The sequence below is a fragment of the Bemisia tabaci genome, chromosome 1, assembly GCF_918797505.1.
Source record: "Bemisia tabaci chromosome 1, PGI_BMITA_v3".
Lineage (NCBI taxonomy): Eukaryota > Metazoa > Arthropoda > Insecta > Hemiptera > Aleyrodidae > Bemisia > Bemisia tabaci.
The window spans coordinates 23,727,527-23,748,204 of NC_092793.1; the positions used below are offsets into that span (position 1 = coordinate 23,727,527).

Genomic DNA, 20,678 nt, shown 5'->3' on the forward strand with positions numbered 1-20,678 from the left:
TGAGCTTTTCGCGGAAAACTTTCCCTGGAGATCTATTTCACTTGTGCGAAGATTACGCAAAATTATCGAAAGTTGAGGGTATATTTTTAAAAAAAGAAAAATCATCTTTTGTGGTCATTCAATGCAAATACTTGGGATGACCGAACATTAAATTGCTCACGAATCCAATGCATATGAAGCAGAATTGTTAAATTGGCCGTACGCCATTCCTTGAAAAATTCTGTGATTATTTTTCTCTATTATAAGGAAATTCCGTGAAAATTTCGCAGAAAGGGCGGAAATTCAGAAACGCCCTATTCGAGATACGCATTTTTGTCGTTTCATCGTCAATATACCTACTTTTTGGGACAACGAAGGACCTAAATTCAGGAGACAAATCACCCCATTGGTTATATCCAGTTAAAAATCATTTTAACTCGAATTCTCAAAACTCTTTCAGTTTATTTGGAATTTTTAGCAATTTTCCTTTCAAAACCCCAGCTCTTGGTCTGTGTAGTTGAAGTGGTGGGCATTAAAATTGTGGTATACTAAAACTAACTACGAAACCAAATTTTAGCAGCAAAATCTTAACGTATCATTCAGAGCATGGACTTTCTAAAGTCACAGCTTACCTTCAAAAGTTGGAATTTGGCCTCTGCTTCTTTGTCACCTTCGTTTTTGTCTGGGTGATACTGGAGTGCGAGAACTTTGAATTCAGCATTTATTTGTTCGGCCTGAAATTAAAAAACGTAAAGAACTCATGAGAATTATGAAAAGAATCAATCCGAGTGTACATAGCAAACTTAGTTTCTATGATAAAATATTTGACGCTGTAAATTTATTCAGTAGTATTTACTGAAAACTGGCTAACTGGACATGAAAAAGATAATACTGAGAAATGTTTAAAAGAAACAATTTTAATATACACATTAATCATACCTAATACCATCGAATCTTATGGTTAAAAATCTGGAAAAGAAAGCACCCAAAAAAGTTTATTGATATTTTACACATTGTTCTGGCAAGAAGTCATCCAAGGAATATTGCGTTGAGATCATGAAAACAATCGATTCTGTTGAACGCAACTTGCAAGTCGCAAGTCACACGTTGACCCTCGTGAAACTAGCGCCTTCAAATGAAGAGGAAGCAATTTTTGTAACACCTGATACCATACCGCAAGTAGTTGTTGCTAAAACATGCCGTTTTCTTACGTAAGTTGACATTGATTTCTTTCAGTTGACAACGTATTGGTGATGAAATCTTAAGACCGTACTACGAATCGCGAACGGTTTCAGATTTTTCGTCGTAAATCTTAATCGCATTTAAAGGAAAATTTTTCATCGATTTTGAGGCAAATTTTTCCCTACTCTCAAAAGTACTCCCTGAAAATTTCGTGCTAAAACATGAAGTTAAGCACTTTTAAGAGAAGTAAAATAGAGTGGCAAATGTAAAAATCGCAAGCAAGGTACGTGATTTTATAGTTTTGATGTCTATTTTGTATATCCCTCAAGTGCTTTTCATGCGACTGCGCGCGCAGCATACAAAACACACTGCGGTACAGGCGATCCTTGCAAGTTAAAACACCTGAATTCGCCCAGTTAAACTTATGTAAAATAATCGACATTCTTAGGAAAAGGCTTTCTCGCCTGGTCACGATATTTGTAATGCTTTCTTTACGAAAAAACACGTCGCGCGTCACCAAGTCATGTGAATCACCACCGCATGCGGAGCTACATGATTTAAACTGTGGCATGATACGTTTTTGGAGCTCTGAAGGCGTAAAAAGAAAAAGAATCTTTGAAGTAGAAAAATACTTTTAGTTTTTTCTAGTTGAGCCAGTAGAGAGAACATTGTAAAGGGGTAATCAGTGTAATAAATGAAACCGCTTGCTGAATCAAATTATTCCGAAGTTGTTGTTGTGGTGTGAAGTCCGGTGCCGCTCTCTCCAATCGACCCAATACTGCCTCAATTGCACTTGAAGGACCAACAAATTGACACCAAGGTCGCCTTAGCGAACTTCTAACCTTTTTCCTTTCCATAAAAATGTCATGCCCTGTGCGAACGATACATATGAGATAGTCCATTCATGGGTGGCATGAGAGGCGTCTCTCCAATGGAACAAGGATACAACTTGCCACTCAGACTCAAAGAAACTCGTTATATTTGTTCATCTGCACTTGGTCTTCTCATTACTACAGTTCATTATTTATGTAAGATGCGCACACCAACAGAGAATGCACCCATTACGACGGGGAACACTTTTTTTTGACGGTTTTATGCCTTCTTGGGGAAAATACTCCTAGCCTGCAGGGCCAGAGATTCATTGCGCCAAGTAAAATTGTAGTTGTAAAAACGAAAGTTTACCATGTAACACGATAAAAAACGACGGTGAAACTGCAAAAATGTGTTACTCGGTTGCAGTGTTTCAAAATCTCCGCTTCTACTATTTTTTTTAAAGGAGACCCAACCACTATGGCTTGAAATTTTCATAGAATATTCTGAATGTACACAGAAAAAAATAGATGGTGCTGACGACGGAACCTTCTAGTCACACGGCTCCTGCAGTTTCTTTGTCACAATTACGGAATTTTTCTGTCGTGAGAACAGAGCCTCGGTCGTGGGAACAGAGTACTCTGTCCTCATAACGGAAGCTTCTGTGACTGTTACAAAAGAAGTGCAAGAGCCCAGTGAACAGCACTATTTTTTTCAGTGTAGAAAATAAAAGTCACCGAGGTTTTCAAGAAATGGCGTCTTGTGGGTTTCACGTAGAAAATAAAGTATGTGAAGAAGTCCACAACGCCGCAAACCGAGATACGCATTTCCACAGCTCCGCCATCGAAGTGTGTACAGTTGTGATAACCAGATAAATTTCGCTGTATGGGAAGGTATACCCAACTAAAATTTTCTTTGGTGCAATTTACCTCCCCCTGTCCCCCCCCACCATGAAAAAGTCCTAGCTACACCACTGAACGTAGCCCTAGAATCCTCTCCTCCCTTCTATAACGCACCCGTAACGCAAGCTCAGAACACCTCCCCCTCCTCCCACCAGAGCGTTACGTATTTCATGAATGGCCCCCTATTTCCGTCGCGGGGACGTGTGAAAACGGTCCCCGGCCAACAAGATTCGATCCATGGTCACCGATGAAATAGACACCGGTTCCACGCCGACAAACCATTCGTCGCTCCTCTAACGTAAGGGTGTACTTATCTCGATTTCCAGGTGAGCCCTGCTCCTCGTATTACTCAGTCCTTTTCGGGGCTCATGTGAGTACAGAGATACGCCCTTACGTCAGAGGAGCGACGTATTGACCGTGGCGTGGAGTCTGGCCTGGACCGAGGAGCATTGGTACACCGCGCACGCGGTCGCGAACTATCAATCCGTGCCCGCCGCGCCGCGGCTTTGATCCAACAGCGTTGCTAATGTCGGCTCTGTGCTCCGTTGCATTTCAAGGTCCGACCTTCTACGCCGCGCCGCATAGTGGATCGAGTCAATGGGAGAGGTCGGACAAAATGTGGGAACTTTAAACGCTTATAACTCCGTCTAAACGAATTTTTGAGTCTCTGAAAATGGTTCCAATGATTTTCTCTTGAAATTTTCTTCAAGAAACACCTCTTGAAATGAAAAATGTGACGAAATAAACACCAAAATTTGCGGTTTAAGTCAACAATTTCATGTCCGACCTCCCTAATTGACTGAATCCACTGTGCGCCGGCCGTTCGCTGTTTATTTGCGTTGCCTGCTTGATTGGTAGCCTCTCGTCGGGTCGGGACTAACTGCACTCCGAAAGACGCGCTTTCGTGGTGAGCGAAGTGTCAGTCATGCTCTTTTCGGCACCCACCTATTACTACCTCTTTCACGGAGACGGGGTTTAGAGGAGGACCATCCATACTTGGAGCTATTCCGTAAGCATGCCACGGGAATTTGCGATTTGGGTATTTTCGCGCATTTTACACTTCGCGAGAAGCACGATTTTGCCACTGGTTCGCTCTGAAACAAACTCCCAGACTTAGGAGAAGCACTCAGAGGCCGTGAACGGAAGGGAAAGGATCCCCTACGTTTTGAGCTCCATGATCAGTCTAACTATCCATGAACCGTTAGTATATCAAGTGCATTTGGAGGGTTACCGTGCGTCTGCATGCTAAAAACTGCCAATTTGGCCCTTGCAGTCCTTGCTAGTTCTGACCTGAGACCACTAGTGGCACTCTAGTGTTTTTTCACAAAAGTTTACGTGGGAAATGTACGTACGTCAAAAATCCCCGTGGTATACAGAAGCTCCATCATGCAACACCACGGGGGTTGGTTGGAGGTGTCAGCGAAAGTTACACAGCGTTTAATGGAATAAAAGGATTTCAAGTTCGCCGAAACAAAAAGTCAGTGTTGTTGCTCCAACAAACCCTATTCTTGGTGCTGTGTGACAACTGCCACCATATACCTAACCAACAATAAAGCACCAGTTTTGTAAACGAATAACGCTATTTTTGGTCGGATCACAGTATTATGCGGTTCAGGTGAGTCAAAATCAGTCATAATGGTGATGCAGAGTACCAACTTTTCACTGGTCGTGCACAGCGCTACAAGCCTAATAGGGAAAGTCGGAGAGCCTTCAACTCTTTACTTATGCATTACGCACATCTTTTGAGCATGAATAGTTGCATCCATGCGTTGTTACACACATACATACGCATCGCAAAAAGGGACCGGAACACAATTTTGGCACATAGATGTCCGGAATAGGAACTCATGAGAGGACGCATAACATTTTGCTTTCATAATTCTCAAATGGCGGTCATCCCAGTTTTCAAGTCCATCCATTCAAACAACGTAAATTGCAAAAACATTTCTAAGTTTATGAGACAGAATGCGCCTTATTAGCTGAATGGTGAAATATTTTGGCAACTTATCTTTTCTCTCCCTCTAACTTTTAAATTGTTTAAACTTTTGTTTTATGAACCTAACAGAAAATTTCATAGTCACCTGGCGTGAAATATCAAACTCGTCACAACCAACCAAGAATACAACAAAAAATTCTGAAGTTCAACTTATTTGAACTTGTAAAAGGTGAGAGTTTATTATGCCTAGGAGTTTTAAAGCCTCCCAAGTCCATATCCCAAGAATTTTTGAATCATCCCATGAAAAATAATAGATTTTAATAATAAAATTTTCATGAGATTTTGTATCTATGCTATTCCCTCGGTGCCTGACGTAATTTATGGACAATCCTTTAATAAGGGGTTGATTATCATTCCTGAATATTGGATTGTGCCTTATGGAGAGCAAACCGAGCACTTTTATTTAATTTTAATGCAAATGCAACGCAAGATGGATGAATGGAAAAGGTAAGATACGCCAAGCGCGGCAGCGTGGCGTTGGAGTATGATTGATGGAGTGCGGTTCTTCGATGCTCGAGGAGGCACTCTGGCGCACAGTGGGCTGAATCAATCGGAGAGGTCGGTCATTAATGTGTTTACTGAAACTGCAAATTTTGATGTTCATTTCGTCACATTTTAAATTATAAGGGGTTATACTGGAAGGAAATTTGACAAGGAATCCAATGGAACCACTTTTATAATCTCAAATTGCTGTATAAACGGAGTTATGAGCGTATAAATCTTCCAAAATTTGTCCGACATTTCCCACTGACTCGATCCACTGTGCGGCGGATCGTCAAAGGAATTAATGAAATTCTGAGCTTTCAGTCGTCATCCGTCGGCCGTCGGCAAGGACGATAATGCGCCCGAATTTCCTCAGCCTCGCAACCCGCAATGCCCGCAGGATTACCTGACCCGCACCCGCTCCCACGCAGCGCACCTGTCAAAAGCACCCCGCCAGATTATAACCTCGAGAGCTGTCTATTCCGCCGCCATGAATCCTGCTTTTTCTTCCTTTCTTCCTGCCCCTTGTCGAATGAAATTACTTTGTTTTGAGACGGATCACCGGAGGCGGAGGGTTTGGTCGGTACTCAAGAGCCAGAAAATTGGAAGTATTGAGCCGTGCGCAGAACAATGAAGACGTAGCGATACCCTGCCTGGTTGGAAGCCAATTTTTATACCTCTAAAACAATAAGAAAAAAAGGCGTTTTTCCTTTAAAAAATGTTGCTCTTTCAAATGTTCATAGTGGCTTCAAGGTCTTCCCCAATTGTCTTTTCATGTAGTTACGATGTTACTTTTGTTGTAGCAATAATTATTTCGGTCCCGATGAAAATGCTAAAGTGTTATATATTGTGACCGGAATAATTGATATACCAAAAATAACACTCCAATCAACTCCGTGATAGGACCTGAATCTACAATCAGCAATTGCCCTTTTTTTCTTTGTCAGTTACGGGAATGGTTTTTTTTTTTTCTTAATGAATTGTTTCACTTCTATAACACCGTTAAATATAAAATAATGCATACAGCTCACTTTAAAATGGAAATCAAATGGAGCTACCATACTCTACACCTAATTGTCATGCCAGAAAATTTACAAAATTTGGGGAAAGGTAAATTATTTACAAATGAAGCGAAATTTCAACAATTCCCACTATATGGCTCGTATGTAATTGTTGAATAATTTGTCAAATAAAGCAGCAATTTAAAGCAAAATCAGCACCTCAGTGTACACCAGTCAGTCATGAAATATGTGTTTTATTCACTCCCCCCCCCCCTCACTCTCTCTCTCTTCTCGACTCTACCACAAGGGTAGTCTGAATCCAAAAAATAGTGTATCTTCCACCCGGAAAATACACTAAAAAACAGGACTCCAAAGAAGAGTATCAAACAGGGCCGGATGTAGGGGGTGGCCACATGGGCCGCGGCCCATGGCGGCAAAAGGGGGCGGCAAAGAGCCTCGCCAAAAAGTGGTGTTTTTTAGGCCCTTTTTTATACCCGAGTTGGTCAACGGGACACGGCTCAAATGAAAGCCTATGGTAAGGCAAACTTCCATGCAAAGTTTCAACTTGAAGTGACCCCTCGTTTAGGATGTACAGCGTTGCCAATTTTCCAGTTTCATGTGCTAAAATCAAGGATATTGGACTATTAGTCCGGTGCATAAGTAGACTAGTACACCCGAGTTGGTCAACGGGACAAGGATCAAACGAAAGCTTATGGTAAGGCAAACTTCCAGGAAAAGTTTCAACTTGAAGTGAAACCCTCGTTTAGGCTGTACAGCAGCGTCGCCAATTTTTCATTTTTATGCGCTATACTCACGAAATACTGAATCATCATGGTTCAACAGACTAGTATACCCGAGTTGGTCAACGAGACAAGGCTCAAACGAAAGCTTATGGTAAGGCAAACTTTCAGGAAAAGTTTCAACTTGAAGTGAAACCTCGTTTAGGCTGTACAGCGTCGCCAATTTTCCATTTTTATGCGCTTTACTCACGAAATACTGAATCATCATGGTTCATCGTGGAAAATTGGCAACGCTGTACAGCCTAAACGAGGTTTCACTTCAAGTTGACACTTTTCCTGGAAGTTTGCCTTGCCATAAGCTTTCGTTTGAGCCTTGTCTCGTTGACCAACTCGGGTATACTAGTCTGTTGAACCATGATGATTCAGTATTTCGTGAGTATAGCGCATAAAAATGAAAAATTGGCGACGCTGTACAGCCTAAACGAGGTTTCACTTCAAGTTGAAACTTTTCCTGGAAGTTTGCTTTACCATAAGCTTTGTTTGAGCCTTGTCCCGTTGACCAACTCGGGTATACTAGTCTGTTGAACCATGATGATTCAGTATTTCGTGAGTATAGCGCATAAAAATGAAAAATTGACAACGCTGTACAGCCTAAACGAGGTCTCACTTCAAGTTGAAACTTTTCCTGGAAGCCTGCCTTACCATAAGCTTTTGTTTGAGCCTTGTCTCGTTGACCAACTCGGGTATACTAGTCTGTTGAACCATGATGATTCAGTATTTGTGAGTATAGCGCATAAAAATGAAAAATTGGCAACGCTGTACAGCCTAAACGAGGGGTCACTTCAAGTTGAAACGTTGCATGGAAGTTTGCCTTACCATAAGCTTTTGTTTGAGCCTTGTCCCGTTGACCAACTCGGGTATAAAAAAAGGGGCTAAACTTGGCGAGGCTCTTTTGTCATTTCTTTAAATTAAGGTATAAAAATCGGATTCAGAAAAAAAAATTACAGACGAGAGAAGGCGACAAAATCTCTCATTTCCTGAGAGTATAGTAATGTATAATTTTGTCGTCATTCGGTGATACAAGAGGCAGCACCTTCAATAAGTCGAGTTAAGAAAGCAGTTAACGTGCAGAGTTAACATGCAATTTGGCCTCGAGCGGCGCGGCGCGGAGAGCAATGATGACGAGGACTTGAGATGAATAGCAGCCCTCGGCACGGCGGTGGGCATGTAAAACATATAAGCGCCTTCAAGAGTGCTTGAATACCTCACGCATTGCGTCAAACACAGTGCGGTCACCAGCGGTCGACGTGAAACGCATAGCGCCTACAAGACTACATGAATACTTCACGCATTGCGTCAAACAAAGTGCAGTCAGCGCGAAACGCATGGCGCCTGCAAGACTGCATGAATACTTCACGCATTGCACCAAAAACAGTGTGGTTAACGCGGCGCGGCGGCGAAAGTTAAAAGTATTAAACCACATTTTTGTTTGTTCTTTCATAATTTATTCGTGCATTTCTTATAAATGGAAGGCCTTGTCTACGCAGAGATAGGTTTACGGAACTTAACTTTCGCGCAAAGTTCCGTGAAAAGCTAGTAGTGCTGACAGGGCTTTCGCAAAAAATGTGTCCAACACGAGTAAACGCGTCTTATGCACCCCTCCACCTCCGGAAGGTTCACTTGATGGTTTTTATCGATGGTTCAAAACGAATGAAAAGGGGGCGGCAAAATACAGGCGGCCCATGAGCGGCAAGTAGGTAAATCCGGCCCTGGTATCAAGGGGAAACAGCTGAGTCGCACTCTAATTACTCTGCGAATTTTAGGCTCTCATGAAGTCATTAAGGTCCAACGTGAACCAATAAGACGGTGACAGGGCTCCAGAGATGATAAGTATTTTTAAATTTCCAACTTCTGAAGTGAGCTATAAATTAACATATATTAATATTTTTGCCGAAGGTGACATTTACATTTCTCTGAAAGGTATCATTTATTCATCCCTGGAAAATAAAATTCTTTTGGGTTTTGTTTGTTTAGATTAGGTCCTGAAAGCTCCTGTAACTAGTGAACCAATCAGAGAATGGCACAGACATGGAAATACTCTTTTCTCTGGAAGAACTCTGACTTTGATACTCTTTCACAAGACAACTTTTTGGGCAGAACGAGAGATATGATTCAGGAATCCGAGAAGCATAGCCAGCTCGTAAATAGACAAGACACAGTAAGACGTCATTAGGCTGACCCATTTTGACACAAAGACCCACGATAAGAACTGTACATTAGTTGACGGAGCTTTGACTCGAAGTTGGGCGTATTCGAATAAAAAAGAACGCATCCATTGTGACGTGGGCCCTCTCATTTGCGTATTCCTAAGGGTCTTCGGGCCCGGGTCACGATGGACATAGTTCCTTTTGATTTAAATACGTCCAGTTGGAGCTTTGAATACGGTCTGTTTCATTATTTGCGTCCGCGTCAGGAAACGGCGCGGCGACCGGCCAATCGTTATCTGGACGTAACGAGGAGTTGAAAAGGCGAGTTCGGAGCAACAGATGAGACCAGACGAGCCGGCCGGCCGGAGCATCCCGCTCATTAGTGTCACGGGCCAACTCCACCATGCCGCACAGCGGATCCAGTCAATAGAAGAGGTCGGACAAAATTCGGAAACTTTAAACGCTTTTAACTCCGTTCATATAAAAATTTGAGGTTCTAAAAGTGGTTCCATTGGTTTTCCCGTGAAATTTTCTCCTAGAACCACATCTATAATATTAAACTGTGACGAAATAAATATCAAAATTTGCAGTTATAGTCAAAAGTTTAAAGTCTGACCTTTCTGATAGACTCGGTTCACTGTGTGCCGCGCCGCGTACAAAAACCGCGTAACTCGCGTCAGTTGCGTCGCGGAGCCCGACTTACAAACTTACAACTAAAGATGAGTGGTTATTGCTGCTGATCTCGGTTCTAACTTGCAGACTTTCTCGAAATTCAGGGACAAGTTGGCAACATTGTTTTTCTTCCATGGAAATCTATTAAAAATATCGATTCTAGGTGAGTAAAGTTATCTTACCAAGAATCGATTGTTTTAAATACATTTAAATGGAACAAAATCAGTGTTACCAACATTCAAGACTCGCCACTGAGTAAGTGCAAACATGAAGTTTTGAGAAAATGAATTTGGTGTGCTCTGAGTGGAAAATTTGAAGTGCGCTTCAGCTAGAATTGTATTTAGCAAATGGGTGGTTTTTATAAGAGGATTATGATTAAACAAGTGGTTAGAAATGGAAACAAAAGAATATGAACTATGCAAAACGATTATTCCGAGTATCGGAACTTGGCTGATTTGAAAACGCCTTCAAATGCGGCGTGATACCTCACGCATTCCGGAGAGTTCAAATAGTTGTATCATTGCGCCTTAGAAATGCGACGGAAGATTACAATTGAAATAGCCTTCATGCACGCTGGCCTTTTCGATTTCCGTTAACATTTTTGCAGTCGTGAATGCGCTGAAGTGCGCTTCAGCTAGAATTGTATTTAGCAAATGGGTGGTTTTTATAAGAGGATTATAATTAAACAAGTGGTTAGAAATGGAAACAAAATAATATGAACTATGCAAAACGATTATTCCGATAACGGAACTTGGCTGATTTGAAAACGCCTTCAAATGCGGCGTGATACCTCACGCATTCCGGAGAGTTCAAATAGTTGTATCATTGCGCCGTATGAATGTGACGGAAGATTTAAATGTAAATAGCCTTCATGCAGGCTCGCCACTTCCCATCTCGGGCCCTGGTACCAGTTTTAAGGTCCGGGCCCCAAGCACGGAGGGGGTTGGGGTCCGAGGGGCATCCCCCGAGAAATTTTAGAATTTATACGACTAATCGGACGCATTTTGAAGCTTCCATAAAGATTTTTTTCCATCAATTTCTGCGGAATAATTATGTTTTTTATTTCATTCAGCACAAAATACTTGCAAATTGTTGCATTCAAAACATCTGGAAAATTTTTACTTTTTTTAGGGGGGGGGGGGGCATATGATACTATTTTCAGTTCTATGAGGGCCAGGCCCCCCTGGACTCCCCCTTCGTTTGTCTATGGCAAGGGAGTTGAGTCATGAGCCATTGAAGTCGAGGATGCCCAGACTGGAGACTCTTAGCATCTGACGACGGAAGAAAATGAAACGCAGTTACTGAAAATTTCCCTCTGCACTGAAAATCTTGAAAATAGATAGAAATTTTTCAAGAAGTATACTTCTTTGAAAATTAAAGAAGAATTCTACAGTGCCCCAGCGTGTTTCTGAAAATCCATTCACCTTTTGCGAAATTTTTAGGGTAAATTTTTCACTTTTCCTTACGAAACAAGGGTTGCATGTGAATTCGTAGTGGTTTTTCACGGGTAACACGGGCCCCCTCCGGGGCCTGGGCCCCGGTACCAGGGACCCAGTATCCCCCCCTTGTGGCGGGCCTGTTCCTACGGCTCTGTAAAACCACGTGTGCTTGATGTCTTTCTAGTAGAAACGAAGAATTGACGATGTTCTGCCTTTTTAAATCCTCGCTGTGCAGCCCGCGGGCGTGCCGTGATTCCGCGGGTGGAGCGGTGAGTGCCTGGAGAGTCAAAACGCCTTCACGTTCATGCGTATGCAACACGGGCATCCATGGAGTTCGAATAGTTGCATCCAGGCGCTAGGCTGTTCTTCCGGTGTTTGAAGCATGCGCCGTCACCTGAGGGCGCGGGCGCTTGCATGTTTTTGATTTATACCTTAACTCAATTCCAGCGTTGCCCATTGTACCGATGAAGTGAACTATTAATGCTTTTTATCGCGACTCTGTCAATTTTCCGAGACGTGCTTTTATTTTTTTAAATGTACCACAACGTTTCTTCGCTGAAATGTAGGATGCGGCCCCTACGCTTACTAACCTAAGAAAGACGAATACGGCAAAGTTGTTCAATGAACACTTCAGGAAAACATTTTCGAGCGTGCGTCCCAACATAATGGTTCTTGCGAGATAGTTTTTTAAAAAAAAAAAAAAAAAAACCAGTCAGAAATTCGCATCAACCTACGGTCAGTTCAGAACCGGGTGAGGCAGGACCCAAAGCTTGTAGAAAAACGTCCTATATACCGATTTTCTCAAGGTCGTCGAATCGGCGCGGCGCAACATGAGACTGGGTTTGTTAAAAACTGATCAAAAGCCGATCAAACTCCCACGAGTGCAAATCTTCGTTTGCGCTCTCGAAATTTGCGCATTTGGAATTTTACCGTCGGCACCTGTTTCTGCCCTATCCGTTTCACCCGTTGTATACCCGACACTCGAGCTCAGACCCTTCTCCTTTAAAGTCTGACATGATTCAGAGATAGTCCTCGACGAAGGGATTCACTTCGTTTCCGTCCTTGTGGAAGAAGTAAAAAGAAAAAAAAAAAAAAAAAACCAAGACACCGAAATAAAAAACTCAAATAAAAAAACCGCACATACCCACCCACACTTGGAATTCTATCACGTAGATGAGTTCATTCGTCCTCGATTTGCCGATACTGATAGCACATTACAAGAGGAAATCGGGTTTTCCATCATGTGCGTCAAACGCATTTTACAATCTAATATCGACGGTTGTGCAGTCAGCCAGATCCCTACGACCCGTTCAAGTTTCGTGCTGATCCCTTCGTTGAAATGAAAAATCTGGCGACGTTTTCCCGGAACAGGGGATTGGGTTAATCGGAAACGCCGCCCCAAATCCCTCCGCTTTTAATTCGATGCTCCGCTTCGAGGACTCGAACGTCGGTACGCGTGGCTGCATAGTCGCTAGATTGAAGGGGAATCGCAACTGCATAGCCACTCACTCGAAGGCGCAACATGGCTCCCGCGGGCTAGAGGACATCTGGCGGGGGTGCTCCACGCTAAGTGTTTCGTTTCAAATTGGAATCGGAGCAGCTTCTGCTTCTGTTTGTTTTTCATTTTTCATTGACTGCGGTGCCCGGTCCTTCGCAGTGCCGATTCTCGTTAGTTGAAGATGCTGCTCACCTTCCATCCAGGGTGACAAGTTTGAAGAAAGTCAGAAAAAACCGGGTAAAACCAGAGAATTTTAACGAACCCTGAATCGCTAGAAACATTTTGCAGCGGAGCCTAGAATTTATAACTTTCGGCAAACGCCTCGCATTTTATCAATTTCAAGAGACTTTGTAAAAATAATTTTTATGTGAAAACATATACGGGAAAAAGATTAAAAAGTCTGGAAATTTTAACAATCAAGCCCCTAACAAGCCTGAGAACTACTTCCTACTTGATCCAATTGTAGTGTTTTACCGTGGAAATGATTTTCCTGCGCTTTTGAATGTTTCTTGACCAGTTTACAAAAAGTTTACATAAACGACGAGGGCATTTAGGACAATCTAGCGTCACTTATTTTTCGATCAATATCTACATATATTTTTTTTTATGACTGATTGACATGAGTTGGATTTTTTACCAGGCGCAGGATTTTTGAATATCCTTATTCCAATGTATAATAAGAACACCAAAGATTACTTTTTCAAGTACCTAATGATTATGGCTTTCTTAACATCTTTGTTTTCTACGCTTAAAATTTATAGAAAGGAACTAATTTTGTGGAGTTTTAATGCATATCCAGCCAGGTGGTTTATTCAAATTATCGTGAAAATTATTTGACGTATTCCCAGAATTCCATCGAATTTAAGCGAAAAGAGTTTATTTATTACCTAAAAAATTGCTAATTACAGTTTTGTGGAAGTTTTTCCGAGTGTATATTTTTGTTAGTTCGATAACAATAATAATTTAACTTAAAATTTTAGAGATTATTCTTATCATCCACGTGCAACCGGAGCTGACCTTCGACTGAATTCACTATTTCCTCGATAATACGGTAATAATTACGTATACACACCGGCGGTGTCTTTTTAAACAAGACCAGACAACCGGAGCTTCTCTTGCAACCAGGATTGTCACATTCAGAACGGACTTGTGTGTCAAGCTAGCGCATTTTTTTCCGGACAGAGACAAAATGCGAGTAGTGTTTGGAACAGTTTGAGTGACACAACAAGAAATTGGACGTATTTCTACCAAAGAGACCTATGTGGAGGTGAGAAATGTGGGGTGTGCTCGTTAGTTCTCTTTGCGTGGCGAGTGAATGGGAATAATTGTGCGCCAGTGACGTCAGCGGCAATGATAGTGCGCACTCGAACGTGAGGGAGCTCGTCGTCGTGGTCATTAACTCATGAGCCCTGTCCACAAGGCTCTCTTGCCATGCCCGCGGCTCATGAGTTCCGCATTCAGTTGCACATAGGTCTCTTTGATAGAATGTAAAATCCCGCTTTACCAATTCTTCAAAAGGAATCACGCCCTCTTTTACATTGCTTCTTATGCAGATTTATAGAGCACACCCCATATTTCTCACCTCCACATAGGTCTGTTTGGTAGAAATACGTCCAATTTAACGTGAAGGAAATATTGAGACAAGACTCTTGATTTCCCAGGTTTACTCCTGCGGCCATAGTTTCATTTTCATCCTCGTTATTCCGCATTTTAATAAGTTCTAGACGGATCTGCATCATCGCTAACATTGTTCGCAGGACTTCAGCGTTGAATTGGAAGCTTTAAAGCGCCTCTAACAAGTCCCTATCATTACTCGGTATTCACCGTCTTCTTTCATTAAGAAATGGTTTGACCTATAACTCTTCTTTGCTCCTTTTATCACGCATTCTTATTCAGTGTTTAATAGAGGACCTAAATATCGAGAATTTATAGCACTGTGTGTATATTCGATGTAGGAAAAATGTGTCGCTCTCTGATCAGTCTATGAATTTTAGGCTTGCAGGGTTTTCACGACTATAGGTAAACAAACTATCTCATTGGTCAATAGGCCTCAGAGGGTTACGGCCAATTCCCTGATGAGAATATACTACGTGTCGTTATCAGCTCTCTCTCTTAATCAGTATGCAATTTACGGCTTACTTCAAATAAGCGTGTTTCCGTGATTAAAACTTAATGTTAGCTCTGAGGTGTTTTATGTTTTTTTACTTACCTAATTTTTTATATTTATCAAATAATCACGTCATTTTCAGGAGCAGTTCAAGGGTCGTATGCATGAGGTCACATCTTGCATGTTTACTTACGGCCATAGAAGGCTTATTTTACGCTATCAATCAAAAAGCGGCGCCAAAAATGGCCACTCTTGACTTGGCTCGCAAAGCACTGAATTTTGTTTTTATTTTTTATTCTTTTTCGTATTAATACTCTGAGACTTGAAGGCTATGGTACAGTAAGTAAATAGCCTACAGTATTGGTCTGCAATGGACTTCATTATATCGCCTGCAGACGAACTGCCAGCTCTGAAATCTGCACATGAGAAGGACCATGGCACCATAGTCCTTCGTTTGGACACATGAAATTCACGATTATTTTGAAGTAATCGATGAATTATACCTGGGGGTACGCCTCCTGATCGCTTCACAGTCTAACCTCACAAAGCGCTTCGAGTCTCAGGCGCTATGCGTTACGCATTATTCTTAAGATTCTATGTTATAAAGTACCTAAGATAAGTAATGCATTAACTAATTTATTTCGTTAAATCAGGGATATGGTTAGAAAGCATTAACGGAGGTGAGAGTGGATTCCTTTGGCAGACTTATCGTTTAGGAGGAAAGTGGGATCCAAAGGTATAAAATCCTGGAAATTTTATCTTTTTTGGTGGAAAATTCGCGGCTGAAGAAACGGAGGCCCCCATGTCCACATATCGTTAACCAGACCACACTTTTGTCGGACCCTAAGGCTTAACGTATGTATCCGGACATCCTAAGCCAAAATTCATATCGGGGTTCACGGGTCTCGCGGTCGCGGCGGCGTGCGACACAAGGGCGCAGTTAGGAGTTCCCTCTTCCTCCCCCCTCGTTCCCGAGAATCCACAATTCTCCGCTCAAAACACAAACATTTGATTTCACTTAGCCTCGTGCTCTCGCAAAGCGCGGGATGAGCGATGCCTGGGGGTCGCCCAGGATCGTGGGAAGGTATAAATCTGGGGTTACAAGCAGCGGGTCACGGGGGCGAAGGGGAAAGGGTTGTGGAGAAGGTGCGGAGAGGGATGCAAAAATGTCACGAAGTTTGCATAACAACGATCCCGCAAATGCGTCGGTGTCGCCTCAGTCGTGACGTCACCGGTACAACCTAGCGCATGGTTGCCGAACCGGGTCCGATTTGCAGGTATTCTGCAGCTGTCAATATAGGAAAATGATTGGTTGGCGACGTATTACGCAACAGTCGGGAGAGAAGATCTTGGTGCTGAAAAACTTAAAATTTCAATGATTCTTGGAGGAGTGGTTAAACTATACGTAATGGACAAATACTTTTGATATGGAGACCGCTGTTTTAAGATTATTGAAATCATACATATCCTTTTCTCCTCCTTTTTCACTTTCTTCATATATCTATTGGGGGCTAATTTTGCGCTTGAACCCCTCTTCCTCCCTTAAATGGTGCCCAGAACCATTAGCGGACCTTGCATGGGGCCGCGGGAACCCGTCCCACCAAAATTCTACTTGGTCCCTCCCAAGATAAAGTGTGTAAAATATCTTTAGTCTTGGAAATTTGGATTCGATCTATTGTTTTGTGGGAACAACTCAAAATTGCTCCTGAAATGACTCAATTTGTCATGAATTTCCAGGAGAGGCTCCACGAGTTCTCCTTGGAGGCTAAAAAACTACCGCGAACCCATCTTTGAAGATGGGGGAGCCCCTCCCCACAGATACCCCCTTGACGGTTATCTTTAGGTTTTTAAGGTGTCCTCTCCCCCCCGCCCCACACACGCACACCACTCCACACACAAATCTCTAGTTCCGCTCTTGCTCGCAACCCAGTTCCAAGCGAACCGGGAGAAAGGAGAGAGGAAAGTCCTGGAAGAGGGTGAAAGTCGTAACCTATGTGAAACCCATTCAAATGTATGCCACTCTCAAACTGTAGATAGATAGTGATCTTTAAAAAACAAAACCAAAAAATTAAGTTCATCAGTTTGATTTGAGGAAATTAGAAAATCCCATGAAATGAGGCACCACTGGTGAATATTTACACCATGTTGGTGCGCCATCAAACAGAACAATTAAGGGTTCCACGAAAGGAAGGTGAACGATAATGCACAGTTTAACATTTGTGGGTGCTGCCACCGAAGTAGAGCTAGAAAGCGAAAGCATTCCACAACTGAGCCCAATATTAGCTTTCGTTTCATTGATCCATGATTGAGTAATGACCAGAATTTCAAGCGTGTACATCCGTATTATGGCCTAATTGCATGTTAGGATATTAGCCGTGCGGTGGGACTTTATAGGTATGGGGAAAATTCGAACCCTCGGGACTTCGTATTAAAAAATAACTTGCGGCACGCGCTTCAGATAAGTTTGGATGGCCGGAAAATATTGCTGACTATGGGGATTTTCCGGTTTCCATTCGGGGGAGTTCACCAAAGCTCCAATTCGACTCAAAAAGTGCTGAGCGACTGAGTTCTGACAGTTATACCTCAGCTTTAATTTTCAAGGATATCCATTTATATATACAGGCACATTATTACGCATTGGTCCATTCTGGTTTTCTTTTCGAATTATTTTTATTTTGTATTAAAAATAAGATAATTAAGAGGAAGAAGAGGGGATACCACTATCCACAATTTTATTAAGATGTAATGAAATTTTATCATGAGCAAGAAGCTGAAATGTCATGGAAAACCAGAGAGTAAACCCTCTAAATGGTTGAATTTATAACTCCGCTGTAAGTGCAAAATTAAAGGTAACGCTTATCTTGATAAAACTTCAATGTATACATTTTTCGGCCGAAAAAATGCAAATTGCTCTCTTGAAACCCCATTTCAAAATAAGTGGCTATCATTTTTACTGTTTTTAGCCTAAAAAGTGAAGATATCCTATTCAGTGTTGTCAAAGACCTATCTGTATCTTTTAAAAGAAATTATTGGGAAAGCTCAAATCATTCAAATATTTCTGCAATACCTAGTCCTACGGCTTTTGCTCGTTCCAGCAGTAAAAAAAACAATCTAACGCTTTAATTGTTTCCTATCTACGGGTTTACGCCTATTTTGTCTGGTTCTTTAAACATCTAGTGGATTATTTTTTCTTTACATGGTAGAAAATCCTTTTCAGCATAGCTGAGAGCTGTTTTTCTTTCAAAGCTATGTTCGAGACATTTCCAGAGTTATCCTCCAGGGCATTTTCCTATATGTATAGTTTGCGACGGGCTGATATTGCATAATAACTTGACGACACAATCATATTCCCTTATCAGTAGTTAATCTATGATGATTTGGAATTGAATACGAATATTCAAGGAGACTCATTTTTTGGTACAAAAAAAAAACAAAATAATAATTTAGAAAATCTAAAATTTTGTTCCCTAAAAATACTTCTCGTAAACTGGGGCTTCTTCATTTCCTTTGCGACGGCAACTCGTTTCATTATTAAATATCTTTATAGGTAGTGCAGTAACTTTAAAGGATTTAACTTAGTGAGTAACCTTTAAAATCAGAGTAATTTTACGCTGTTTATTTAATATCACTTATATAGTGGATACAAACTCATTTTGAGAAGAAATTTTTTTTTTTTATTTTTTTTGGAGGGGGGGCGGAGGATGAGGATGAAGATTTTAACGGGCATTTCAGATTCCATACCTTTTGAACTCTGAAGTTTTCATTTAACTCCTAGATATTGAGAAATATCTCATTTGATTCGCAAAGAAGACCAAAATGTAGAAGGTGATTTTTGCCCCCATTAAAATTTTAGGGTTCTCGGTCCCCAGGGAGCATATTTTAGAAGAATATCATTCAACATGAATACTATTCACGTGAAAACATGTATTAATCTGGATAAAGAAAAACTCAAACAAATCGGCGTTGGACTCCAAGTTAATGCGTAAGTATCCTATTTTTGCCGCACGTTAACGGTGAAATACGATCAATTTTTATTTATTCAATTCGTGATTTTGCAGGGAAAACGTTTTCCGTAACTTTAAATAGGGTATATAGTTATAGGGAGCACTTCACCGAGAAATCGCATGCAACAAAACAAGTCTGCCTAGAATCAACGTATTGGTTTTAAATATTAAGTTAAGTTAAGTCCTTAATCAACGCGCAGGTATCCTATATTTTGCTACGCGTTATTATGAAAATGCATCCGATACATGTTCTTACTCTCTCAAATACAAATATAAAAAAATATCTTTCCCTGAAAATCTTGGGGTTTGTTTACGCGCGGCGCTTTTCGGAAAGATATCACCTAGCATGAAAATACCGTTTTGAATCGAAGAATCAACTTTCAAATTGACGTCGCCGAATTTTTATCCTACATTTGCAGTGCTATATCTGTGAAAATATATTTAACTTGTATCCGTTCGATTCATAATATTGAGAAAACAGATTCTCTACCCAGAACAGGGTACATGGTTTCATTTTTGATGGACATCGCCGAGCATAAAAATCCAAGCAATCAAAGAGCATAAAAATGAAACAATCGGCCTCCCGAATTACCGCGTATCTTATTTCCACCACCCGCTTTCCATGAAAATGCAATAATAAAACAATTTAAAAAACAGGTAACAAGGCTATAATTTACACGAATTAAACCTAAACGTTTCGGTTGAAAACTCAGCCTTCCTCAGTAGATGGATAAAATAATAAAAAGAAAAATGGTAAAAATCTAAAATAGTACTTGGCTGTGCCTTTCAAAGCGAGAATGTTGTTCTCCAACTGAGGAAGGCTGAGTTTTCAGCCGAAGCGTTTTGGTTTAATTCGTGTAAATTAGCCTTGTTACCCGTTTTTTAAATTGTTTTATTATTAAACTATAGCAAATTTTAGAGAATTTACAAAATTTGGAGTCAAATTTTGAATTTTTTTGTTGAAAAATTAGACGCAAAAATTGAAAAAGAATGATTTAGACAAATTCCATAGGAGAATTTTTTTGGAAAAAGAGTTGGGGAAAAATTAATGTAAAATATCTTGTCACTGGCTGCGGAGCGTCAACCATATTTCCATGAAAATACCCCCGTCCAATCCGGCAACGCCGTAGCTTTTGTTTATTTTGACTGGCTATGTGTCAGTGTGTCACTAGAGCTAAGGGCGGAGGGGGAGGGGGGGTTGTCCCTCAATATGGCAAGGGATCCACTCACCGTGGACGACTCGTCGGCGTTGAGGAGCGCGTAAAAATCCTCGGAACTGGCCTTCTCGTAGTTGAGGATCCCTTCGACGTTGGCCATGACCACTCACACTGACGCGCACCGCACACAAACACAACACGGACGCGGGACTGACGTGACGCGGCGCTGCGGACGGCTGACGCGCTACTCCCGAGCTTTCGCTCCGGGCCGCCGAGCGCCGAGCCGACGTCGTGAGCTGTTCCGGGGAGCGGGTCCCAAGCCGAGCCGGCCCGAACGTGAACGAGTCCCCCGACGTGGTCCAGCCGTCCGAAAGGCGGATCGCTGGAAGTAACGCCTTTTTTCGCCCATTTTTCCATCCCTAATTTAATTATTTTTTATTTTATTTTTTATTTTGCAAGAAGGAATCTCTATTCCTAGCTCATTTTAAAAACAACATTAAT

General features: G+C 41.6%; 1 protein-coding gene across 1 annotated transcript in view; it reads right to left on the reverse strand.

Annotated features, from left to right (window-relative positions):
• The window catches only part of jdp (DnaJ domain-containing protein), a 32,097-nt gene extending 11,632 nt beyond the window's left edge, over window positions 1-20,465 (reverse strand). Inside the window, exons 1-2 of the mRNA XM_019057396.2 lie at window positions 20,251-20,465; window positions 612-713 (exon numbers count right to left, since the gene is read on the reverse strand). Of these exons, the coding sequence (XP_018912941.1) occupies window positions 612-713; window positions 20,251-20,337 (189 nt within the window). The 5' untranslated portion in view covers window positions 20,338-20,465. The remainder of the gene's footprint in view (window positions 1-611; window positions 714-20,250) is intronic.
• Between the last annotated feature and the right edge of the window lie 213 nt (window positions 20,466-20,678).